The sequence below is a fragment of the Netta rufina genome (genome assembly GCF_964035555.1).
Source record: "Netta rufina genome assembly, chromosome: 9".
Taxonomy (NCBI): domain Eukaryota; kingdom Metazoa; phylum Chordata; class Aves; order Anseriformes; family Anatidae; genus Netta; species Netta rufina.
Window position 1 is genome coordinate 10,791,126 of NC_140132.1, and position 26,519 is coordinate 10,817,644.

At 45.5% G+C, this 26,519-nt stretch overlaps 1 protein-coding gene across 1 annotated transcript; it reads left to right on the top strand.

The window, feature by feature from the left end:
• Positions 1-2,509: 2,509 nt before the first annotated feature.
• MAP3K13 (mitogen-activated protein kinase kinase kinase 13) lies at positions 2,510-25,987 on the top strand (the record flags this gene model as incomplete). The annotated part of the gene is made up of 13 exons (XM_084291705.1): positions 2,510-3,011; positions 9,831-10,014; positions 10,506-10,697; positions 11,456-11,614; positions 14,625-14,783; positions 16,295-16,403; positions 17,329-17,438; positions 18,602-18,718; positions 19,236-19,373; positions 19,824-20,568; positions 21,978-22,048; positions 23,894-24,191; positions 24,864-25,987. 13 exons carry the CDS (start codon positions 2,510-2,512, stop codon positions 24,963-24,965), a joined length of 2,886 nt encoding a protein of 961 aa, XP_084147831.1. The 3' UTR covers positions 24,966-25,987.
• Positions 25,988-26,519: the final 532 nt, after the last annotated feature.

The following is a 26,519-nucleotide window of genomic DNA, read 5'->3' on the forward strand; positions in this document are numbered from 1 at the left end:
CAGCCAGAACATCTGATTTGGTGGCCAGCCTACTGTATCCAGCGTGGAAAATGCATACGGTTTGCCTCCACTTTGTCTTTTTCTTGAGAACAATAAAAAGGATTCTTTGTGCCTTTGCATTTTGTGCTGTATTGTCACCCTTATCTCGGTGGAAGGCTGTGGGCCTCTGTAGGGCAAATAATATCGGGGTACAAGAGAACTGAGGGTCAGGGTGGTCTGGTAGCTGCTGGCAGCACAACTTACAAATGTTGCAGTGCCTCAGTAGCAGGATGAAAAAAAGAGGCTTAACTTCCCATGCAATGCTGGGAAATGCAGGGGGAGGCGCATATGGTGCTGATAATCCATCTAGAAACAAGGCAAATGTGAAAAGTATTCCAGGAAAGCTATTCTTTCTCTATTAAATCTACACAATCCAACATTCCAGAGTCGGGAAACTACGTGAAAAGGTAACAGCAAAATCCTGGATTTTTATTAGCTAGTGTATTTACAGAATCGTGTAAGAGTAAAATAATTTTATCCCCCAAGTCTGATTTAATCCTTAATGCACTTCCCATTGTTTAAACTTGAGGTATTTTGAGACACAGTTACCTCAAATTCTTGTTTTGGATCTCAGTTCAGAGATTTTTTTCAGGTGAAACTGAGACTAATGTTCTACTTACATTGCTTAACATGCTGTTTTGTAAAAAGCAGATTCCACTGTGGGAACATTGGTCACACTTTGCTTTTGCATAAAAAAAAATCACTTGTCCCTTTCAGGCCTCTGGAAATAGCAGGGGAGTGCCCAGGATTGCTGAGTTGGAGCTGGTTTGGTATTTTTCTGAAACTCTGTTCAGCTTTGAACTTTGCCCTTTTTCTTTTTTGTATCAGCAACAAAATCTGTCATCATTTAACTCCTACTAGCAGTAACCGTACTGCAGCAGGCACCCTACAACTTCCCACAGCAGGGAGTCAGTCCTTTCATGCCCATCACAGGTATGTCAGGAATAATCAATTTCCAAGATTCCTGTTCATGTTGGTCAGCTCCTTTACCAGCATAGACTGTGATGCAATTTTGGACTCCCTTGCTATTTTGCTTTCCCTTAAAAAATTAAGTTTACAACTGAGATGACGTCCTTCTAGTAAAGCTCTTATGTGTACCCCGTGTGAGCAGGTGGACTTAAGGGGATGTGGAAACAGGCTCTTGGCTGTTCCCATTTGATGCTGCTGCAGAGGGACTGAAGCACAAGGCATCAGCTTTTCATACACCAAGCTGAAGTTCTTATCTTTAATCTCTGTAATGACCTCATCTTGAGAATTTACGGGCCTGAGCTGTTTCCTTGCGATTGGCTGCATGGAGCTGGCCACCTCTTTCTTCCCTTCAGTGCCTGTTTGCAGAGCTTGGGACTTTGCACCAACTGTAACTGATCTTCCTTCTTAACAAAATAGGTTCTCTTACTGCCATTTTCCCCCTCTAAACTTCATACGGGATTTAAGGTCGGACTTTGTCCCGTTACGGGCTGCATGTGCTTAATGGCTTCAGGTACAAGGTTAGGCTTGTCCCAGGAGGGGCTCTGCCCACCCTGGTGGGCAGCCAGCGCAGCGCCACAGGACCCTCGGCCCCCCCTGGCTCTGGGTGCAGGCTGGCTACACTGAGAGGTGGCACGAGGCTGTCTCGTGGAAGGGGGAGCTGCAGTGGGGCACGGGGCAAGAGCAAAGAGATGGGGGGACTTTGAGGAGAAGGCACCAGCTCTGAGTTTATACGCAGGGTGCCAGGGGATGCAGCAGAGCAGGAGGAGGAGCTCGGCGGGCTGGCGGGAGGAGGGAGATGAGAGGCGTGCACTGTTCCTGGGGAGTTCTGTAAGTCTTCAGTGGTTTTGAGGATAACATGGTTAGAGAATGTAACGCCTTGCTATATTGACCTTGATGGTATTGAACTGAAGGATTAGCATGGCCACGACTTGGTGGGCCTCTGAGGGAGCAGGTACAACCACCCCTTGGTGGATTCAGGACACAGTATCGCTGTGCTGTGTTTCTCTAATGCCTCATCTCGGGGCTTTGCAGAGGAATTCTGAGTCGGTGAGCTGCACCAGACCCAGAAGCAGTGACTGCACTCAGACTGTGCCTGAGCTGGAAAACACCTGGGGATCAGCTTCAGTCTGAGAAGGGCTGTGTACTAATCACAAAGGGACCATTCTGTGCTGCAGACTGTCTTTCACAGCTCTGACCTTGAGGCTTTTGTGTATGACTGGTGGTGTTTGTTTACCGGGCAATTCCTGCTCTAGGTTACTGAGAGTACTGTGCCAGTGGAGTTTCTGTAGGAATAATTTATTTGCTTCTTTGAGGGCAGTAAGTATTTAATAAGTATCAGCGGTTGTCTGGTCTGGCTAGTTAATTATCAGCTCACCTCTCAAAAGTGTACGTTGTGAAAACACTTGAATAAAAATCTGAAAGTTGTTCTTTTTTCGCTCATTCCAGGTACTGGGTCCTCATGTCACTAATTCTCTAAGTACCAACTCCGACCATCTCCTTGATGCACACTCACGGCATCATGGCCAGTACTCAGGAGCGTCTGAGCTTGTCTTCCTCTCCAAACTCGATTGGCAAAGCTTTCTGTGAAGATAAAGACTTTGGTAGGGTACATGATGAGTATGGACCTACGGGAAACCACCCGTCCCCCGAGCTCATAGAGGATGTGCGTGAGAAGGGCTTGCTGCAGGCAGACCTCATTGAGAACATGAGCAGCCCGGTCACTGCAGCAGTGCTGACCAGCATCAGCGAGGACTCTAGGGACCAATTTGAGAACAGCGTGCTGCAGCTGCGGGAGCAGGATGAATCTGAAGCAGCCATTCCTCAGGGCAACAGGAGCACTATGGATGGAGAGAGCAACAGCGGAGCAGACGACGTCAAAGTCCAGTTCAATAGATCAGGCAGTGGGAGCGGTGGGTTTCTCGAGGGACTCTTTGGTTGTCTGAGGCCCGTGTGGAACATCATAGGCAAAGCATACTCCACAGACTACAAACTGCAACAGCAAGGTAAGTAGGGAAGATGACCTTTGTTTCTTCTGGGGCAGTGTGTGAAGATGTGGAAAGAACCAAGGGCTTTTTCTCAGCTTGTTGTGTGACCATTTTGCCACACTCAGCACTGTAATGGGTTTGCAAAGAGAAATCCTGTGCTGCACAGCCTACAGCTCTCATTGGTAGCAACGGCTGCAAGGGACAGAGTGAAAAATAAATGCATATTCTGATCCAGGCCTTGGGCTGTCATGACAAAGTCTGAATCTGAACCAGGTATTTTTAAAGTGAGGAACAGAAAGAACTGTTGCAAATGGGGGATCAAGCCAACTACTTAATTTCTGCACTTTTCTCATGCCAGGTGAGCTTGACGTAGGGACGACTTCTCCTGCATGTGCACAAGGGTTGTCTCCAGTTGACTGCCACATAACAGAAATATTGCTTCTCTATGGGCACGTTACATGGGGAAAAAAAAATACATGTTTATTTCTGAAAAATGTAATTTGGGAATAAGCTACGTCCCAAATGCTTGCATATGTGTATCCTTAGGGGCTACTGAAAGCTTAAGAGCTGAGTATGCTATGCCTTCGGTGTCCAATTTCTCCCCTAGCACAGGGGGAGGGAAGTGGCAGATGGGGAAAGAACAAGCTGTCATTTGAATTAAGGAGCTGAAATGGGTGAGGTGTCAATAGGAACAGCCTGGCCACCACACCACTACCGTGGGGTAGAAGCCTCCTGTGATCGTGACTCAGTTTAAATCAAATGATTTTCTGGCATAGACAAGTTACAGGTTTTCCAACCACAAATCTTATTGTTAGCAGCTGACATTGTTCGTACCTACACCTACAGACAGGTTTGTTGGGGAGCAGTTCCTAAGCTGAGGTAACAGCACTGTTAAATAGCATGTTGGGTGAATCTGGCTGGAAATAAACTGTCAGCTTCTTCCAAGAGTCAGTCACTTCCAGTCCTTAACTCTGAGCAGGGAAATCCTCCTGCACGCTGCAGAATGGCAGGTGTCCTCCTGGGCAGCAGCCCTGGGGGTACTGCAGACAGAGCCCTGCTGAGCAGTGCTGTGTGCTGAGCAGTGCCCTGGCTGTGCTCGTGGTCCTTCTGCAGAGGAGGTTTGAAGTTTTGTCCACATGCTTGAAACTCGGTACGGCACACCTGAATGAGTCTATAAATATTGGAAATGCACTGGAGTCTATAAACTACTGGAAGGATCGCACAATATGCGCAGTCAGATGTGGTGAGTTCTGGAAGAGACGGAGTCTGGTTGGAACCTCCTTTGTAAAGGAAAACGAGCTGCTGAGCAGTCAGGTATCTGGAGGAGGTGTGATATCGGTATGTCAGTGTTACACTGTTTTGGGTTGTAATACGTTATATTACAATCAGTATTTTTCAGTGAAGCTGAAACTTTTGAATGAGATGACACTTTATATATCAGTAGCTATTATACTCTTTATATTCTTAAACAGTCCAGGTTTGCATCAAAAACTCAATGAGAAGAACACAAAGCTTAATGAATATATATATATGTTTTAAAATTAATATTAATAATTCCATTATTTCAGCCCCTAATTTCTCTCTGTTTTGTTTTATTATTATTTGTTCAGAGATTTTTTTTTTAATGTGGTATTTGAGAGCAAGAAACTGTTTCTCTGTGCAATCCTTCACAAAGGAAATCCTTGTTCTAAATTGCACTGATGCATGAGTATCACGCTGCAAGTGCACCTTGCCCACAGCTTTCTAGATCTGTGCGGCGCTTTCTAGAAGTCTGGACACTTCATGTTGCAGAGCTGCATTGTCTGCTTACAGTGATCCTATGAATATTGCGTGTGAGCACTGTCAGACTTTTCACCAGGTCAGACTGGGGCTGTGGGGCCATCCTGTGCTTGCACATGTGTGCAAGCTCAGATGGTGGCTTCAGGAAAGCTACCTGGGAAGCAAAGAGGTCGTATTTTGCATATAATTGGGGCAGCGGATGCACTGGAGACCAGTGGTTTAATAAGTGCCTTGGTGGCCCATAGGGGACGCTTCCTTTTGTATGACAGTCGCTAATAAAAAAGATTGAAGCACTAACTAGTGAAGATGAGCAGCTGAGAGCATTGTTGTGTTTAGGGGATGTATTTAGAGCTCCTCTTCTCACTACAAATGTAGTGTGCCATTCTCAGTGTCACGAGCATGTTCAGAGCCAGAGATTCGTGGATGCTTCGCAGTTTGTCGTTGCCATTAGGTGCTTCCTCAAAGGGCAGTTCTGAAATGGCCACAGATATGGCAAGGCTGAAGAGTAATCTGGGTCAGCTGTGTGTGGCCTATGTGGTTTAGCTGCATCTTCAACATCTTCACTGTCATAAGGGAGAATGAAAGGACATTTCTTCTACAGATTTGCTCTGGTGGCGTTAGATGACTACTAGTGTCTGGGGACAAAGCTTTTAAAGCTGGTTCTGTGCTAAAGCTTGAGGATTTTGTCAGAATGTTTATACTCTGCTTTCCACATGATCTCATTCCTGCTTATTACTTCCATGTTGGTACACTTCATCAGCTACGTGCGGACCACCAGGTTGGTATCCAAAGTATGGGATTTTTTTACTCTTGTCCTGTTTAGCAAGAGCAGAACAGCTTCAAGGTTCGTGTTTGTGCAGCCTTCTGTGTTTGGAGGCTGCGGAAACACCCCTGGCCCTTTTGGCAGCATAGGGATGTATGGTACAGCCTTTCGTTCCCCCGGGAACTTATTTACAGCTCGGGGCTGCTGCCACAGGTCTGTGCAGATGATTTGTTGCCTCTTCATGAAGCAACTTCATTAAGCCAGAGGAGCATTCTGTTGCTAATCCCGGAGCAATGGTTTGTGTTGGGCTGAATCACCACTGTGCTATGAGTCTGGTGTGGACCTTCAGGCATGGGCACTGCCGGTAACTGCGAGTCCTTGCTGTGGCTCACCAGCAGCTCTGCTCCCCTGCCTGCGTCCCCTTCAGGCAGCTGCTGCTCCTCTGGGAGCACAGGTTGCCCAGGCATGAGGATATGGGTGCCATAGTGGGGCGGTTGCACACGGTAAGAGAGAAGTAAGCTTCATGCCCTTTACAAATGCCTGTTACCGAGTCCATGTTGCCTGCCTTGGGACTTGGTGGGTGGGGGAAAAGAGTAAGAAAACCAGCTGTAATGAGATTCCCCATTCTCTTCAGGTTGAAATTACTCCCTGCCTTTCCTCCTTAGCATTCAAGATGGTCATCAAGAAGAGTGTTTCTGTGCCTTTCTTCTTCATGGTAAGGCGGCTAGGTTGTGTTTTGTAAGGGTTGATTAGACTTCCGAGCCATTTCCTTTGGATTAAGAGTCAGTTCTTCAGGTGTTGCTCTCACCTTCCGTTTCACAAGTTACACGGTTGCCTTCATTCCCATATAAGCCCGGAGATCAGGGTGCTTGTTGAAGTGTGCGTGTGGTTTTTTATAAAGCAGAGATGCTGCTTGTCGTGATGCCAGTGCTGGCGAGCAGCCAGTGCTAGCAAACAGCAAAAATTTGCTTCAAATAGATGGCTCGGCTGCTCCTGCGTTTCTTCCCCTTGGGATACAGATTACCATCATTCTACTCAAATGGTTCTTAATCACCTTAGAAACGCAAGCTCTTGCGTAATGCCAGCTGCTATTGTGCTTTAATTTATTTAAAGGAAGTGTCCCACAAGTTCGTGGAGGTCCAGAAGGGCCTGGAATACAAACTGCTTTGTGCTGGTAGGAGATGTCCTCAGCTCTCTCCTGCTGGGAGATGTGCTAGGAGAGCTGTAGCGAGCCCTGGGCCTGGGCAGCCCCATGGGGTTTGGCCAAGCAATGCCATGGGCTGCTTGATCAAATCGGCAGGGATTAGTGTGTCCAGATGTGTCTCCTGGCCACTCTTCATGTCATCTGAAGTGTTGTTCTCATGGACATCCTGACTTGGCTAGGGTTCGTTGTCGTAGCCATGCACCCAAAGTCTTGCATCTGGTTTAGGCAAGTCCTTTTCTGTTTCGAGTTGTTGGTTGGGATCCGAGAGCTCGGCATCACCTTGATGTGCCTGCCCCACAGAAGTGCTGCGGCTGGCACACCGTCATTCACCGTCCTCTGCTTCGTGGCCTGCTCAGGATGCTTTGTGCAGGCCAAGGGGGGGCTCACAGCCTGCTCTGCACGTGCTGTGTATGGCCACAGCTTCCTGCTGGGTGCAGCTGGGGTTGTGTCCAGTCCTCTCTTTTGCAGTCTTGCCCGTTGCCCCTCAGCAGAGCTGATCTGACCTGGTATTTTTAATACTGACCCTTGTCAGGCTGCTGCCCTCAAGGGATGTTCCTGGGAGCAGCAGGAGCACATGTTTAAGGTAACTTGTGTGCGTTTTTTCAGTTGGCAGGTTTAGGTTGTAGGTTTGCACCACAGATGCTAAAACCCTGTTTTTCCCCTGAAGGTAACCCAGTGTTCTCCACCAGCCTCCGTTTCATTGGGAAGCTTTTTGGTGCTTGTTCTTTTATGGAAGCCAAATGACTCCCTGGCTGTCCCAAAATGTTGTATCCTATTCCTGTTCAGCGAACTTTTCAGAGCAGGGGATTTCTGTCTGACTGTTGCATTGCCTTAGGTGTGGTTTGGCTCTGTGCTCCTGAGATGCTCAGATGCAGGATGCTTCGCTGGGTGACTGTGTGATCCTTCTCTGCTGAAACCTCTTCCCTGAGCCATGCCCCCGGTGTTCAGGCTGCAGCTGGGATATAGGACGGGACACATCACGGGTATTCCTTACCAAATAAACACTAGGTGACTCTGCAGGAGGGGCTGGTGAACTTCTACTAACTTTGCTTACAGTCTTCGTCTGTGCCATCGCAGAGGAGCTAATGTTAAGGGACCTGACCTGCTCCTAATGGGTAGCAGTATAGGTTCCCAGTGCCACTCCCGAACCTGGGCCCTTCAGGGAAGTAAATGACAATGTTGCATGCTTTGTACAGGAAAGGCAGTCTGATATGTAATGAAACAGCTATTTGAGTGCAGTGGAATAGTTTCCTTGTTGCCCACATAAGTAACTTGTTTGTCAGCCACCACAAAACCCGAACTGTATTTAGCACCTTTCAGAAACAAGGTGTTTGTCAATTAAGTAGCAATATGTATATCTCAATTTCTCTATGTATGAATGTGTTCTCCTTATTTAAAGACCTGCCTTTTGATTAAATACCAATTTTAAGTGTTGTGACAAATGACTCAAGTTGTTTATTGAAGAAGAATGATTATGATTTTATAATGCTTGAATGTCCTGTGATCAAGGTAGCGCTAATAACATATTTCATGCATCGCTTCCTCGTAGTTTCTTAGCTGACAGACAGTTCTTGCTTCAGCACAGAAATACACGTGCTGGTAGGCAATGCAGCCTTCCCATGTCTGTCATGGCATCTTGTAAGTTGAGGATGGGGATCACCCGCTCAAACCCCCAGCTGTTACAGTGCGTTGCAGCCGAGAGCCACGTGCCCTCTCCTCTTCGTGCTTCTGTGCAATGTAAGGTTGTGGCTGGGTGTATCAGTACAAAAGCTAGACTTGTCTGCCAGGAGCCATGCTGAACTTTGCCCTGGAAGGTCAAAGGGTGTTTTTGCTGTTGATTAACAATGTTTTTTTACAGTTCAGTGAGCAGAGTGGGTGCTGGGGTCTGGCTGGGGGTGGGAGCAGGCCTTCCCTAGCCGTGCCGGGCGAGCAGTCATGTGGTGATGTCTGAGCGTCGCAGGAGTGCTCTGAGGGAAAGCCTCAGATCGGGATCAGTCCCAGAGGAAGTTTAGCAGTCTGGGTTTTCCTTCAGTGGTGACAGTAATGGATGCTTCGGCACAGTCCCAGCTGCAGCCCTGGTAACCCCCAGTGGCCGGGGGCTGGATGAAACAAGACAACGCCGCATCTTTGTGGTGACCTGAAATGGGGCTGCACAGGCCTGGCGTTCTTCTTTCAGAAATCAGGGGCTTAAGTGTTGCTTTTGCTGCTAAATAATTTATTCTCTAAACTTAAGCATTTATTGAGTTACAGTAAATACATTATTGCTTGCATTTTGTCTTGAGGTTGAGGTAATTTCAAGGTGCCTCGCAGACGGCAAGGCCTGCTGTTCTGGTGGGCACAACTTTCTTTAAGCAGTACAAGCAGCTTTCCTGGACAGCTCTGACAGTGCCCAAATAAGATATGTGCAAATACCAAAGGCGAGCAGTCCCTTAAGATATTTTTTGCTTGTTTGACAGCAGGTATACGCAAAGTTGGTGTGGGAAAGACCTGTTTCTGTGACCCGGAGTGGTGGTTAATGTGCTTTGTGTTGGGTAACTTGGTGGTTGCTGCTCTGGATTTTCCAACCTTCCACCTCTGACTTTCTTTCTGATTTATTATTTTTGATCTGTTTCTAGGGGGAAAAAAAACAGGATTTTTTTTTTTTTTTTTGTGAATTATGAATGCTAAATGCTTCTTCTCATCCATGCTTTTCAATGGGGTCATATAGTTAATAACAGGTACCATCATCCTTCAGTCTTGGAGTAGAGGATCCGCTCCCTAATCTGCCAGCCCATTGTCCCTGATATGTGAAACTGCTGCCTGCCACATCAGAGTGGCTCGCCCAAGTGTTTTGCAGTGGTGGTGAGCTCTTGGAAAAAGCCCCTGGAGGTTGAGAAGGGACAGCCTGGAGGCAACTGCGATGCGAGAGGAGCTGGAGGAAAGGGCTGATGGGGCTGAGAATCGCTGTGCTTGGAGGAGATCCTATCTCCCAGCCCCAGAAATCTACCTTGAGCTGTAACAAGGGAGATGGCAGGTGCTGTCTCAGTGTGGTCTTACAGCAGAGAGTTTTTTGGTCTTGCTCCTTCATGCTGCTCCCTTTGCCTGTGCCTAGATACCTGGGAGGTCCCGTTCGAGGAGATCTCGGAGCTGCAGTGGCTGGGCAGTGGCGCGCAAGGAGCCGTCTTCCTGGGCAAATTCCGGGCGGAGGAGGTGGCCATCAAGAAAGTGAGAGATCAGAACGAAACGGATATCAAGCACCTGCGGAAACTCAAACATCCTAACATCATTGCCTTCAAGTAGGTTGTGAAGTTTGTGAGAAACATACCCAGCACTACCTCTGTCCAGGAAAGAGCCGTTTGTTATGGCTGGGCAAGCTTTTAAATCCAGGAACTAAGTTACATTGACTGCAGGACAAAATGGGTGGTGGTGTTCTTTGCTTCCTTTCTTAAATCATTGCACATTGTTGTGACAGCAAATATGTGGACACCGTCCCCACCCAGTGCTGCACTTTGTACTTGGGCTCACTTTGTGTTCAGGCTCACGAAGTGCTTGCTCTGAACCCTATGAACCCACAGCTGTAGGAAATTGAAGGAAACAAATTGTCACAAATTGGGTTCCTTCTGTGCCAAAGGGTTCCCCTTCCTGTACAATAAGGAGAGCTGTTAGCAGAGCCTTGCCCAGGCAGGGTAAACAGGTTACTCTCCTCCCCCTTGGCTGCTACCTCTGAGAATTGCTCTGGGACTTGTAGCTGTCCTGATTCTCACTGGATATGTGTTTCCTTTAACAGGGGAGTTTGCACTCAAGCCCCATGCTACTGTATCATCATGGAGTATTGTGCACATGGACAGCTCTATGAAGTCTTGCGTGCAGGCCGGAAAGTCACTCCTCGGCTGCTTGTGGATTGGTCCACTGGGATCGCTAGCGGGATGAATTACCTGCACCTTCACAAGATCATCCATCGAGACCTCAAGTCACCAAAGTGAGTCTCCAGCTACTTAAACATCCCCCCGGTTGTGATTGCCTGTTGTTCTTGAGGAATAGTTTAAAGTTATGCCTTTTTTTTTTCTTTCCACTTTGACTCATAGCTAATGAGTGAAACTAATGAAACTTGTGGTACTCTCCTCCTGTGCTGGAATTTGACAAGACTGGAAATTTTACCGATTGCTTATGTGGGAATTAGCAGTTGGGAAATATTTCCAATGATTTGATGGTGTCTGGTCCTCTTGGAAAATGGGATATTCTGTTGTCTTCTGCTTTTTTTTTTTTTTTCCATCTTATTTGTTTTGTATTTCCCTGCTTTTCTGGAAATTTCTGTTAGCTTTAGTTGGAAAGCAACAGATACCTCTAGCTGCTAATATCCTTATTCCCTAGATATTTTTTTATTGCTCCTTTAGCCTGTGACAAGGCTGACAGTGTGTTAGGTTGAGGCTTTTAAATGTTTTACAGTTTATTGAGGTAGAGCTTTACTAAAACTTTGAAACGCTCCCAGATAAAGTACATTTTCAGTGACTTCTTAATTTACATTTTTTTTTTTTGACTTGTAGAATTTAGAATAGTTGAGAGACAAAAAAACAATCACCCTAATGGAGTGTTTTCACCAGTGAAAATGCAGTCTTTTTCTTTGTACTGTAGTCATAAACAGCAAGGCCTCCTCAATTGTTTGTATTGATTAGGAAGTGATTCACAGTGGCTCAAGACAACTCGCAAAATGCTGATTTCTTGTTTTCTTTTCTCCAGTGTTTTAGTTACACACACGGATGCAGTTAAAATCTCAGATTTTGGTACATCTAAAGAACTTAGTGATAAAAGTACAAAAATGTCTTTTGCGGGAACTGTGGCTTGGATGGCCCCAGAGGTGATACGCAATGAGCCCGTCTCTGAAAAAGTGGATATCTGGTGAGTATTTAGTATTGTTTTATTTGAATACCTTCACCTGCTATTTAACCACTTGGTTCTCCCAGCACTTACTTATTCAGCACTCTCTTCTTAGGGATGGGGATAGCTTGCGCTGTCATTGACTATTCCTTTCTACATCTGTCTAGTGCTCTGAACACTGTTGCTGAACCATGGGCTGTAGCAGAAAGAGAAATGACTTGCATGTGTACAGGCTGTGTGTTAAGCCCTGAGGGTCCCTAATGAGACTCAGTGCAGACTGTTTGTATCCTGCAGAGTCCAAAGTAAACAAATGCAGCAGTTCCCTCGGTATCCAGACCAGAGATTTCTTCCACTAGTGGTGCCTCCTCAGCAGCTTCTGCAGCCAGGGTGTCTTTTACTCGCATCCTATCCTGATCGTGGACACGCTTCAACTGTAGAAATGCCTCTACTCTGCCAGCTTGAAGGGTCCAAACACCTTTTGCTTTCTGCATGCTGGACTTGGCTGCAATGTGTACAGCCACGGGGTTATGGTCCCTCGAATCCAAGAGAGGAAATCAGGTTACATTGTAGGAGGCTTAAACATTGATTTCCACCCCATGCAAAATGCACTCTTTTGTCCAAATGATCAAAAGGGAAGGTTCAGGTCTCCACACTACTAACAATGCTTGAGCTAGAACCAAGCCTTGGGGCTCCTTTGGGATGCCTCTGCAAAGATTTTCAGGGTTCCTCGAGGGAACCACGTTTCTGTTCCTGCCTTGTTGTTTCTGCTTATTGAATGGTAGTAGGCAGGACAAATGCCCTTCTCCCCCTTCTACAGCCATGATGAATTTTCCTTTTTGTGGCTTTCGGCTATGAATGCTGCCGTGTTGCTTACATTGTGTGCAGCTGCAGGTCAAAGCCGTGGGTGGGTGGCTCAAAGTGTGAATGAAGTCAGTCAACTGCCTACTGCTGCTGCTTCAATGCAGAGCTGGGCTGTGACTTCAAGTCAAGGCTTCCTGTAGGGAAAGGGAAAGTCAGAGTCTTCTAGCGTGTGATATACAGCTCTTCTTATGCCCGCAGAGTTTTGTGTGTTCATTTCGTGCAGATGTAGCAGGCTGCAGCATAGCCAGCTCTTCTGGGAGAAACTCTTGTGTTTTCTTTCCGAAACAATCCATCCACCATTTGTCTTCTGAGCCCCTCCTTTAAAATCACAAGTTTGTTAAGACGAATGCTGCTGTATTTCTACCCTCAGTTTTCTGTATTTTAGAGTGGCTTAGGTTCAAGAATGTTGTGTGGAGAATCATGTCCAATATGTGTATATATATATGAAAAAAAAAGCTGCTAGCTCTGCTGAGGACTGTGAGCACTCCTTGACCCCTTTTCTCAGTGGTTTAGAGATATTGCTCCTTCGTGTAAACTTAGGGGTGGGCGCCGTTGGTCCAAATTCCTCTTCAGAGGATGCAGTGGTTATTGCTCAGCCTCATCCTCGACATCCATTCTTTGCCCAGGATGAGTAAAAGTGATGTTTGTGAATCTTGACAACAAATGAGAACAGTTCCTAAGCTGCTTATATGTCTGCTCTCTCTCATCCTTAGCAGCATGCTTAAAAAACAAAAACAACCTTACCAACCCTATAATCTTATCAGGAGTCTTCAAAATCCTTTGCCAGGTCTTAATCATAACAAAGCTGAAACCAGATGGGGTTTCCTGATAGCTCATCCAGACACCTGGGATCCCTCCTTTCCTGCAGCCCACAGAAAATTTTGAGGGAAATATGTTCCCGTTCTGCATTTTTCCCCCACATGATTTGAAACCAGTAGGTTCTGAATGTGTGACGTTTTTCACATGAAGGCCTGTTTCCTGACTGACAGTTGTTCAGACCCAGCCAGTTTGCCCCCTGGATGTTCTTCTGTAGTTAATAAAAGCAACTCGATACTAGTACAAGCCAGAAACACACTTCTCACTTTTCACCTGGTTTGACTCACCAGCAAGCTTGGCAGGGTCGGTGTCCCACAGACGGCTGGGGCACGCAAGTAAGGTGACACTTGTGTGTGTGAAATTGAGACACTTGTACCTCAGCCTGCCTCGCAGCCTGGTTAATGCGCAGTAAGTTGGTTCTCCACAGTATTTTGTTTACCTCTGTACTGACTGGCTTGATATGTCTTTGTTGTTTTTTGGGTTGAAGGTTGTAAATAAGCCAAAAGCTGTTTGCTGCTCTGAATTAAGGTCTTGATCCTTACTGATCATTTCACTAAGGAAGAGAAGCAAAGTGATTTTCTTACCTATGATTCTCTCCTCTTGTAATAGGAGGTTCTTTCCTCGGCAATGTTCACTTAAAGATATTTTTCTCTTTGGCCTTCCTGTCTTCAGCACAAAAGAAATAACAGATGGGATTACATGTGCTGGTACTGACTTTTACACATGTTGCATTTGTCTTGTTCCCATGTTGCAGTAGTTGTAGCCATGAGTTTCAAACTGTTGAAACATCCAGGACATCCATGGGTAGTTGAAGACACATAACAGCAAAGGGAACATTTGGTTAAGAAAATAAAGTTAAAAGACATGTATTGTTAAAGCAAAGCAAAAACCCACCACCTTTGCTTTTCCCTGTGAGACTTACCATCTGCTACAAGATAGACAGAACTGCTTTGTTCTTGACAGTAAAAATAGTCAACGGTCTATCTCAGCAGAGCAAACTTTCCTCTTCATTTAACAAGAGTAAGGTTCCATCTACATGGGAAAGCTTCTAATATGCTTCCTACTTCCAATGAAGTAGGAAGGGGTAGGTGTGAAAACCAGTGCTGTTTGGTGTTCAGTGCAGAACTGGGGCAGGGGAGGAAGAGTTACCTAGTGTGTGAAATAGCTACTCTTGGTTTAAAAGCTAGCTTTTTTTTTTTTTTTTTTTTTTAAAAACAGTGCTGCCCCTTCTTGCAGTTTCAGATCAGACATACCTAGTTCTCTTTTTCACCAAAGAGCAGTTTTTCAAGCTCCAGTTGTTTCTGTTGAACTGAATTCACATGGAAGTTTTTCTCCTGGTTTGTTTCTTTGTCAGGTCGTTTGGGGTAGTTTTATGGGAGCTGCTAACAGGAGAGATTCCCTACAAGGATGTGGACTCCTCAGCCATCATTTGGGGAGTGGGCAGTAACAGCCTGCATCTTCCTGTTCCTTCCACCTGCCCGGATGGCTTCAAAATCCTCATGAAGCAGACCTGGTAAGACCTTGAAGCCCACACAGACCCACGGCTCACCTTTAGCTCTGTCCAGACTCCCACTGAAACTGATGAAACCAGAATGAGAGCGGGAGTGTTGAGCCCAGAGCACAAGACTCTTAAGTACTCTCACACTTGTCAGGAGAATAATCAATTTTAACGTTTTAGATTCTGCTTCCTTATGGCACCAGGACTGGACTCAGGAAGGAAATCTGGAGTTCAGGGAAAGTAGGAAAAGACGTGTGTGGTTTGCTGGGCAGGCAGGGCCAGGGAGGGCTCTGGCTGGCTCCAGAGTGAAAGGATATATATATATATATTTTTTTTCTGAACACTCTGTGAACCCCCTTTTAAAATGACTGTTCTTTGAACTGGACAGAGAGAATTTCAAACTGTATGTACGAAACCAGGTTTTTGCACATGTAGATATGGGAAATGCTTTCAGTTACTTCCACCTGCCAGATTAGAGTTGAAATTCCTGGTCTTGGGTTCTGTATTAATCGTTAACCTCTGCAATTGCATCTTGACACAGCATTTAAGTGATCTTCCAGCATTTTTCCACACTGAGTTATACCAGCCATCCTCCCAAAGGTACAAAGGGAAGAACAGGCCAAAACATGTGTGGATCTTTAAAATGCCTGTTCACTCTCGTGATCCTGAGATACAGCAGTGCATGCTGTTGCAGTGTCTGTGCTGAGACGGATGCTCTGCCTGGCTGTGCTTCTGCGCATGGACGCAAAATGCAGGAGGCAGTTTTTGCAGCTCTGAGCAGTGCGTACATACACTTGTATCTCCACCTAGTGGAAGGAGGTGAAGAAGCTGTTTCTTGTCCTAAACAATGAGTCCATGCAGCAAGTCTGGAGCATGGATGCATTGTTTAGGACAAGAAACAGCTTCTTCAGCCACCTCTCCCCTACAAATCACCTCCTTCCACTAGGTGGAGATACAAGTGTGTCTGGTGGTTCAGTCTTCAAGCTTGACTGCTGGTCTCTTAAAGATACAAAAGGATTTGTAATTGAGTAGGATCTCACACAGATGCTTGGTGTGTTACAATACTGTATAGGCTCAGGCACGTACTGTGTCATCACATAGTGCTTTTAGGTATCCCGTTATGTTGAATGTAAATTATTAGACTATCATCTCTACTAGATCGATTTCATTTCATTATCTGAATAATTTCCAAATCTTGAAATAATCCATTTATTCTTGCTTAACAAGTTAGGAGCAATTTCATCTTAGTTCCTATCTTTCAATTTGTGATCAAGTTTTCCTATTTTAAATGGCTTTCATCTTTCCCATTTCTGTAGGATAGATCAAACCAAAAGCAGAATAAAAAACTACTCTAGCACAATAAACTCACATTCTGCAAAGGACAAAACCTGAGAAGCAACTTTACTCTAATCTGTCAGCTGCTGCATTCAGAGAATTGATTCTAGTGAGAAATACTTTCAGAAGGGCAAGAGTAGCCAGCACTGTTAACCTGATCTCATGGTGGATATTTGTCTGTTTTGTTCCAGGCAGAGCAAGCCCCGGAATCGTCCCTCCTTCCGACAGACACTGATGCACCTGGATATTGCATCTGCTGATGTGCTGGCTACTCCTCAGGAAACCTATTTCAAATCACAGGTAACTGGGGAGTGGCTTTGGCCATTGAGTGTGAGATAGCTGCAAGGGTCTAATTTCACAGGCTGCACCAAATACAGCAGAGGTCAAGACCCATGATTTCAGTTGGATTCCTGGGGAGAAGTGAGCTGATAGGTATTTTAAAATCTTTTATCCAAACTTTGACAAACTGAGACATCCACTGACATTAGTCAGAAACTCTGTTATCTTACGGAGTTCTCCTTGAGACCGCTGACTTTAGAAGTTCTGCTCCCAGCTCTCCTCTGGTGCAGGAGACCATGAGACTGTTGAGAGGAACCGTTGCATTTATAGCGAAGATGATCAGGGCAGCTATCGCAGGGCAATGAAGGTACACTGGGACTCTTAGGGAGGATCAGAAAGTGTATGGTCTTTGAGATTCCTCTGAGTCCTACCTGGCTGCTGTCAGGCTGGGAATGAGAAAGGAACTTACCCCCTGGTGTATAGAGGATCTATACAGTGTATGAGAGAAAGTGGATATGTTTCTTAAGGCTGCAAGAACCAGGGCTTTGAGGGGTAAACAGAGTTATGTCATCCTACTGACTATCATCTTTGTCAAGCACATAGCTTTCCAAATCATCAGCCTTTCTGTTTTCTTCATATCCAAAAGGGAAGAAAATGTTGTCTTAGGATGGAAAGAGCTTTAGGAGAGATTTATTTATTTTTTAGAAAGTACAGGTATATTTTAAATGATACAATTGAAGCACAAAATTGGAAGTATCAGTTTAAAATGCTGAAACTACATATGCTACAGTGTTACTTCTTTTAGCTGAATTACTTTGGGTAACATGTTTTCAACCCAGACCTGCAATTTTCTGCAGAAGCAAAGAATGTTGTCCAAGAGTTTTTCTTTGGTGGAACCAGGGATCCCAATCCTTTGTAAATACCTGAGAGTAAATTGCTTCCCTAGGCTGAATGGAGAGAAGAAGTGAAGAAGCATTTTGAGAAGATTAAAAGTGAAGGAACTTGTATCCACCGGCTAGATGAAGAATTGATTCGTCGTCGAAGAGAAGAGCTGAGGTCAGTTGGTAGCCTTCCATGTGCATTGCCCGCTTACCCAATCCAGCCTTCTCCAGCTAAATGAGCCCAGCTCCCTCAGCCTGTCCTGGAGAGAGACTGTCCCTGAAGACTGTCCCTGACAGCCTTCATTCCCCTCGTGTACTGAGGGCTCCAGAACAGGGCTTGGTATTCCTGGTGGCATAAATTCAGGCAGACTCAATATTCCTCATGAGTCCAGAATCTGAAGTTCCTGCAGGCCTGCTCTAGGCTTTGAGCACTGCTTAACTGGTGGAAAGCCACAGAGAAAGAAACAGTGGGAACTGTTCCTGCTCTTGGGCTGTCTGAACAGTTTTCCTCAGGCAAGAGAGGCAAAGGCTTGTGTGTTCACCAGGGAATGTTTCTGCCTGAGTTTTGGCACTTGTGATAACAGTGCAGAAGCAAATACATCTGTCTTAGCAGGAAATGCATCTTGCAGTTTGCTGTGAGGTTTCTTATACCTGATATTTTGTTTGTATTCTTTGTTTCCAGAGAAGTGAACACAATCCAATTTATCATCCCACTGAAATTCATTGTGAACACTAGACCAACTTAAAAATGAAAGCAGAATGTTTATTTAAGAAAGTAAAGTGTTATCTTCTGTGATACAGACTTGCAAAGGTAGTTGTTGCAGAGAACCACCAAGTATGTCAAACCTGAGAAATCAAAGGAAGCACTGTTCAGTCAATTTGCTGTAGTTGTTGATCAGTGTTCCTTAGCCCCAATGAAGCTTTTGAAGGCCAGATCTTCCAGCTGTGGTTTGAAATGTCTTATGCAACTATACTGTAGCTGTAGGGACATGCTGCTTTATGTGAAATACAAACTGATGACTTCTGTGCAAACAAGATGATTAGGACTTGGCTGAAGGGCTTATGGATGCATGAGAGGCATTTGCAGCTTCTCTAGTGAGAGGTGTTGCCACTCATTCAAGACTGTTAAACACTTTCTAAATCATATCATGATTTATTCATAGTATCAAGCTCTTAACCTTTATTTGCTGTTAGCTTTATTAGGAGTTCACAGACAGTGCCGTACTGCTGGCAGGTTTTACTTTTAGAAGGCCTTTTCCTAAACCACCTGTATTTCCTTATCCTCCTTGTTCCACAGGCATCAGACTCAGGAGCCATGATTTTTTTTCTGTTTTTCAGACATGCATTGGATATCCGCGAGCACTACGAGAGGAAGCTGGAGCGAGCCAATAACTTATACATGGAGCTCAGCGCTATTATGCTGCAGCTGGAGGTCCGTGAGAAGGAGCTCATAAAGTATGTATCTATAGCAGAATGGTATGCCACACACGTGGCAGTTTGCACACTGGAGAATAAACCAATGCTTCGTTTCTAAACTGTGCAGCAGCACTTGTAGATTTAGTGTCCCCTGGCATTATTTTAGAGCTAAACAAAGGGCTGGCAGGCAGAGATGGGCCCCTTATGAGCAGACCACTGCAGACCACTTAGTGCATGCATCTTTACACCGTGTTTACCAACTGAGAGACAGGCATCTTTCCCATTTGGTATTGGCATCCTTTGGCCCCTTTGTAAAGAGAAAAGCAGCGCTGTTTCTGGACTGTGTGCCAGGGCCATGTTCCAACTGCCTGATCTCTGCAGAGAGAATTTAGAAAATGACTCTGTCCTTTCCCAGAACAGCATGTTGTGTTGCACCCAGCCATAGCTGAGAAACAGGCACGCAGTGTGCTCATTGTACAGCTGTGTTTCTGTCCAGCAGGAGCTGCAGTTGGATAGAGAGAGAACTGGTCTGTTTTTTTCTTGCCCAATGTTTCAGGAGAGAACAAGCAGTGGAAAAGAAATATCCTGGGACTTATAAACGCCACCCAGTCAGACCAATAATCCACCCTAATACAGTGGAGAAGCTGATGAAGAGGAAAGGGGTCTCCCATAAACCAGGCAGCCAGACTAAACGGTAAGAAGTAACTACCTAATCTTGTGCTACGTTCACATGCGCCTCTGAAACAAGCTGGCCAAGACCATTAGCAGGTTAGGGTCCTACTGTGCCGAGCATTGTATGCCCACATAGGGAGATGTGCCCTACACCAATGCATAGACATAGAAGGGAGCAATTCTGGGAGCAGATCATCAAAATGAGAGTGGAGAAAGGAGAGTATGTGGTGGATATTGGGAAGAGCAGCAAGAAAGGAGCGTGGAGCATGATGGGCTAAACAGAAAGGATGCTGAGTGGAGGGAAGCAAAGGAAACTAGAGGTAGAAGTCAAACAGCTGAAAGGGAGGGAGGCATGTAGATTACAGAAAGCAGAGTATGCTTATGGCTACGGTTGCCTCTTCATCCTGGCTCTGAGCTGATGTCATTTCTTAGTTTGTGGATTAATGTTAAACGTTTGCTGACTTTCTCTCAGGCCAGATCTACTGAAGTCAGAGGGCATACCCAGCACAGAAGCAGCATCTAATGGCTCACCAGTCTCAGGAAGTCCCAAAATGTCAACGACGAGTGGCAAAAGTCGCTACCGCAGTAAGCCACGTCACCGCCGAGGGAACAGCAAAGGCAGCTACAACGATTTTGCAGGGATCTTGAAAAACCAGCCAGTGCAAGATGATGCACCCCCACCTCCACCTCATAATCATTCTCATCCTCCTGGTCTACCGCAGCAACATGGCCACGGCCATCCCCATGGCCATCACTCACGGCTTCACGCCCATGGACAAGACATTGCCAACTGCGCAAACAACTTAAGGTACTTTGGCCCTGCAGCAGCGCTGCGGAGCCCTCTCAGTAACCACGCGCAAAGGCGGATGTCTGGCTCCAGCCCTGATCTCATCTCCACTGCCATGGAAGCAGATTGCCGAAGGAATCTGGAGAGCAAAGAAAGCAAAGATGATCATTGGGAGTGTTGCAAAACAGATCCATATAATTCCTGTCTTCAGTGCAGGGACGAGGACAGTGGTCAGTTGCAGATGTCGTCTGTTGAAACAGGAATGAGCCATTCTCAATCACCAACGTCTGTTTCCCTGTATGAAAACGCGCAGTACATTGAGAAGATGGAGGAAGAGGGCTTCAGCAACGGTACATCAGCATCTGCTCTAGGCACACCACAGCACATGGCTTCCTCAGTGCTACCGTGCAAAGCAAGACCCATTCAGAAGGTAAGGGCAGCACAGTGATTCAGAAAAAAAACAAGGCTTTCTCCTCTTTTCCTTCTTCACCAAAACAGCAGTAGAGTTACGTGTACAATTTTATCTTGAAGAGGTTGTGCCTACGTGAACTTTGCTTTGTGATCTGGACATTCTTTTAAAGTCAATTTTATTGAGAAGTACTGTAGGCATATCAGAAAGTATTGCTAATAATTAGGGTTGTTAAAAATGTCTTTGATAATGCCTCATTCTGTTTCCTGCAGTTCAGCCAGTATTTGTTAGAGCTGAATCTTGATCTGCTGCGTGCTTGCTATTGAAACAGTCTTGAAATGGTATCAAGCCATTCTCAAAACATAGGAGGGGGTGAACACATTCTTTTGTTGATGTTAAAGATCATGCTGCAGTTTCAGTGAGCATCTGTAGCACTGTTGTGCCTTGGAACAGAAATACAACCTTTGCTGTGGTCTTGGAGACATGCCTTTTGCTGCACCTGCAAAAAACTGTCCTCCTTGCCTGAAAGTCCTGGTTTTAGGATAGCAGATTTTCATAAAATACATGCTCAGTTAAGCACTGAACACTCTCTGTCCTGGGGCTGCCAGAGTCGAAAAGATGTTATGGCACAGCTGTGCTACAGAAAGAGTGCTGCTGTATTCCTCCTTTTTCCATCCAGGTGGTAAGAGAAGTAGGAGCGGGTCTGAGAGGAGTTCAAAGAGCAAGAAAACTAAGCCTAGGTGGGAAAGTGAAGGCAAAGAGGATGAATACTAGAATCAAGAGTGTGGTTTTGAGCCCAGAATAAAAGGAGGAGAAGCTCATATTACAAGGGGATAGAAGCAGAGGCTGAACTGGGGGTTGGCAGGCTGGATGGGATAAGAGGAGGCTGTAAAAAACAGAGTGCGGAGGGGGATTTTGGATGGGAAGAGAAGAATAAAAGGCTGTGCTCACTGAAGCAGAAAATAGAAGAAAACTCAATTTTTCTAGTTGATGAAACCCACCAGCAAAGCATGTGTCATCCCCAGTGCTGCTCTGTGATAGGCCCATGCAGACGAGGTTGAAGTGGTAAAGCTAAGAGTGCCAGATCAGCTCAATAATTTGAATTGTGGATTTCGGGGGATTACTTGTTATGCTTCTGTTTGGGGAGCGGGGATGGGGGCGAATCCAGAACATGATGTTCTCAGTGCCTAAGGTGTTCCAGTCTGTTCTGAAGTCGATTGCTCCAAATTCAGAAATGGCAACATTACGGTTGCCTGAGATAACCTCGTAAGGTGAAGGCTGAGTGAGTTCTCACTGTTTTTTCTTGTCTGGTTGGTTGCAGCCTGTTGATCCAGTGACTTTGTACTGGAGGACCAAGGGGCAGCCGTGTAGTTGTGTGTTTGCTCCTTCACAGGTGTGTGATATCATTCTTGTCCTTTGTTTTCTGCCAGAGTGGTGATGACTCCTCAGAAGAGGAAGAGGGCGAAGTAGACAGTGAAGTGGAGTTTCCTCGTAGACAAAGGTAAAAGGTGAATTCACTCTAATCTCTTTTTGCTGGGACAAATCTCAGGACAGCTGTCATAGCAACTGCACACCATTATTCAAACTGCTGGCAAAAGAGCAGAATCACATTTGGGGTGTCCCATCTGCCCGTGGTGATCCTTCATGTTAACTCACTCTTTTCAGCCTGTTCTGAGATGTTATCTCCAGTGCAGCTTTCCTCTTGCAGGCTGTTCACAGCACAACTTGATCACACTTGTTTAGGAAGAGGTAACACGATTCAGCATGTAAAATAAACTGCTGAATCTGTTTCACCAGAATCAGATGTCCTAGATGTTGGGACCTTCTGGTTTATCTGTTGCTGCAGCAAGCTGACTCCAGAGCCTTCATAGTTGAATTCAAGTAGGATATGAGGGCTAGGTGAGAGCACAGCAGATAAATTTGATGGCGTTGCCTATAAAATAAGAGGCTTGAAGGGGAGTTCCTACTTATGGATTTGTAATAGTAGACTTTACAGTCTTCTGCTCTGGAAAGAGATCATGAATTGTTGCAGTAACTTCATGCAAACCACTGCTTGAAGTGCAGAAGATATCCAGTGAGCAAGTAAGGGTTGTTAAGAAAGGAGCAGAGAAGATAAAAGTTTGTCTGCTGTTATATTCATTCACAGCACACCTGCAGCTTGAATCCTAAATGCCACCTTCATTACCCCGGTTCAAAGACCATGGTAGAGTTTGAGAAAATACTGAGAGGTGTGACAAGGATAGTTAGAGATAATCTCTTCTTTTATAGAAACTAAATCCATGAGAAATCTGTGTCTAGCAGGAGGAGAAGCTATAACTGAGGTGCATGAAATTGAGTTATATGGAGAAAGGAAACAAGGAACAATTCCTCACATTCACGTTAGGGATGCCTAGTGAACAATGGGTTTAAAATGAATAAAAAGTGCTTTTTTGCATCCAAAACATTTTTACATGTGGAGTCCATTGTCAAGGAGTACTGTAGAAATCAAAACATAAACAAATCCTAAGTGTTAAATTTATGGCATTAGGTCCATCAGTGGCTGTTAAGCACAGTCATCCAGGTTTGATCTTCAGCTCAGACGTCTGATTACAAACCAGGAAGAGCCAGGAGAAAGCCGGCTCCTTCTGCACACCCTGTTCTTGTATTTTCCCGTGATTGTTTTTTCTTGCTGAGGGTTGGAGATGGAGTGCTGGGCTAGATGAGTTTTCTGACTTGCATGGTTCTTGTGTGTGTGATTGTTGCTTCTTCTGTGATTTACTATCATGGAAGACAAATTGCCTTCTCTGAACTCAGTGTGATGACCTATTGTGGGGCTCTTGGCATGTTCAGCCAACTGATAGTTTGTACTGGTGCTGTTGAATCCTGGCATGAGGTGATTTTCACATTCAAGTAACGTGCAAGTACTTAAATTCTAGCCTGGCTGTAGGGACAGCTGCCAGGTGGTGCAGATATTCCCAACTGAATTAGCTTGAGCCCTACAGCACAGCTTTTTCTTTTTTCCTTTTTTTTTTTTTTTTTTGGAAAAGGAATGTTACAGAAAAATATGCTCCAGAGTAGATCAGCTAACGTGAATGTGTAGGAGATGAAAACAAAAAGAACAGATGAATTTAAAGATGCAGATCTTAAAGTAAATAATTCAAAAGGTGGTAGATTTCCATAGCTCCGAAAGGTGGACGGCAGCCTGTGCAGAGCTCTTGCTGCCAGCCTTGCAGATCAGTTGTGACTCAGCTGATGTGCACTAATGGTGGAAGGAGGCTCTGGTGCCTAACACAGCACCTGGGAAATTGCTTTTCCTCTGCAGTCAGAGGCACTGTGATAGAAGCTGAACTACTCTTCTGGTTTGCAGACCTCACCGCTGTATTAGCAGCTGCCAGTCTTACTCAACCTTCAGCTCGGAGAACTTTTCTGTGTCAGACGGAGAGGAGGGGAACACCAGCGACCATTCGAACAGCCCAGATGAGCTGGCCACCAAGCTGGAAGACGAGCTGGCTGAGAAGCTGGAGGACATGTTGTCCCAGACTCCAGAGATCCCCATTGAAATCTCCACCCAGTCTGATGGGCTTTCAGACAAAGAGTGCGCTGTGCGGAGAGTCAAGACTCAGATGTCTCTGGGCAAACTTTGTGCTGATGAACACAGCTGTGAGGTGAGTTGCAAGCTTAGCAGTCCCTTCTTTGTCTATTGGGTAACAAATAAGTAAAAAAGGAATCCAAGGGCCAGGAAGTTGGATGACTGCCTAGGAAATGTTGTAGCAGATGTGCTACGTCAAGGGGATGGTTTAGATACCCAGTCTTCCTTGCACGTGGTCCGATGAATAGATGGGTTGAAGGTGGCACACAGAAAGCTAAACATGATTTGCTGATCAAGATGAGTGCAGAACTGGGAGGCCATCGGATTTGCAGTTGCATAAAATAGGATAAAATATAGGACATAAAACAGAAGTGCAAGGGATATAAAGTGTCTGCCTCAAACTTATCCATTGGCAACCTAGCTGACAAAGCCAGAACAATCTCCTTTCTCTTACTGTCTTTCTAGTGTTCAGGTGGGGAAAGGGCAGAGCCTGCTGCACCATTTGCTCATGCCTCTGTCTGTGTGGTGATGGTGCTCTGACAAGATATTTTTCTGTTTCCCCTCCCTGAGGGGGAGAGAAGTGACCTTTGGTAGCGCACTTGTGTGCTGTTTGCATCTCTGTGTTGTCAATTTGTCCTTCTCTGCTGCTGGTGACCTTTGCCTGCCTCTTGTTGCAGACTGGGACGGTGTGGTTGATCTGCAGGGTAGGAATGTTGCTTAAATATTCCCCTTTCCTTTTGCTTTGCAGAACCCAGCACAGTTTGGAGAATCAGACTGTGACTCTTCTGAAGGGGAGTGTTCTGATGCCACAGTCAGGACCAATAAGCCCTGCAGCTCTGCTACTTGGTAATTCAGATCTCCCCCAAAGCTTCCTGATACTGGCATTTTGATTTCCCTGAGATTCCACTTCATTCCCCTTCATCACACTTTACAGGAAGAGAAGATGTTTCTCCTTCCCACCCCAGGAGTGATTTGCAATAACCCGAATCTCTGGAAAATGTCCAAATGAAATTAATTCTCTTTGAGCATTTCAATCAAGAATGGCAGGGATGTATTTTATTGAATAATCTAGTTACTGTAACATGGATATTTATTTTTTTGACATTTTAACACTTTTTACTGTAAAGAGTGGATTGTATTTATAGACACACAGACTCGTTGCAAAAAAAAAAAAGTTCAGAAAGCAAGCACATTACAGAGAAACATCCTGGGAGTCCTGCCTGGACAGCTTTGTGTACAAATGCGGGGGGATTCTCTTGCTGCTTTCACAGGGGACCAGGCCGTGTGGCCCTGAAGATTGGAGAACAGATCAAGAAAACTAAACCACTCAGTCTTATCAAATGAGGAAGCATAAAAAGACCTTACTATAAGGTAACCTGTGAACAAAGCGAATTCAGTATAACCAGCTGGGTCATTTTTTAATCAGAAGGTGGACATGTTCCTGGAGAAAACTGGTACTGAGGTGCTAACATCCAGGGTCTTCTGAGTCAATACATCCCCAGGAATGTAATAGTGGGTTTTATTTTAAAGATTTTTAGTTTCTTTTTTAATCAACATTTTGTTGTGAGATCCTGCAAATGTATTCTAACCTCGTCCTCTCAAGAATTGGTATAAGAGCACTTCTTAACATCATCCTTGCTTCACTCTGGCAGTGTCGATCTCCAGTTGAGCAGGGAAGCCTCTTTCAGACGCAGTGTGCCATTTCCCAGTTTACTTCCTCCTCTTACCTCCTGTCTGTTTCAGTCAGTTAAAGAAATCAATCAAATCAGTGTTGGAAAAGCAAGAACTTGCAAACCGTGGAAAGCACATTCTGCAGAGCCCGAGCACTCTTCTGGGGAGGAAACTGGAGATGCCTGTACTGGACTTGGAGAAGCAGTCTCTCACCTACAACAGCATCGATAACCAGCAGAGAGCTGTGTGTCGAGGGGGAAGACCAGGAATCGCTGGCCTAGATAGGAGCATCAGCCCTGCTCTGTCTCCTTCCTCACTGTACGTTCCTGAAAGCATTAACAGCTGCCTGCCCTTCATGTCAGGCTTGTGCAAAACAGGTTGCACGGGGAACCTCGAGGGTGGCTGTGGCACAGCTGTGTCTCGGGCTTACCCTGAGGCTTCTGTTTCTCCTTCAAGCTGAAACTCGACAGGTGAAAGTGAGGATAGTACTGGTATGTGACAGGCCGAGGCATTGGCAGATGAGAGAATTTGTTTTCTGATTAGAACTCATAGTGCCTTCCCTTCAAACACTACTCTTCTAAATCAATATTTAAAGAGAACAAAATGGTAGAGCACGTCCTCCCCCGTCCCCCCTACCCCTTAGTTGATGCCCCCCTTGCAAGAGCTTTCACTCTGCCCTTCATAGCGTGCCGGCTGACACGGCCGTGCCACGCTGCTGGGTGCTGCCCTGCAG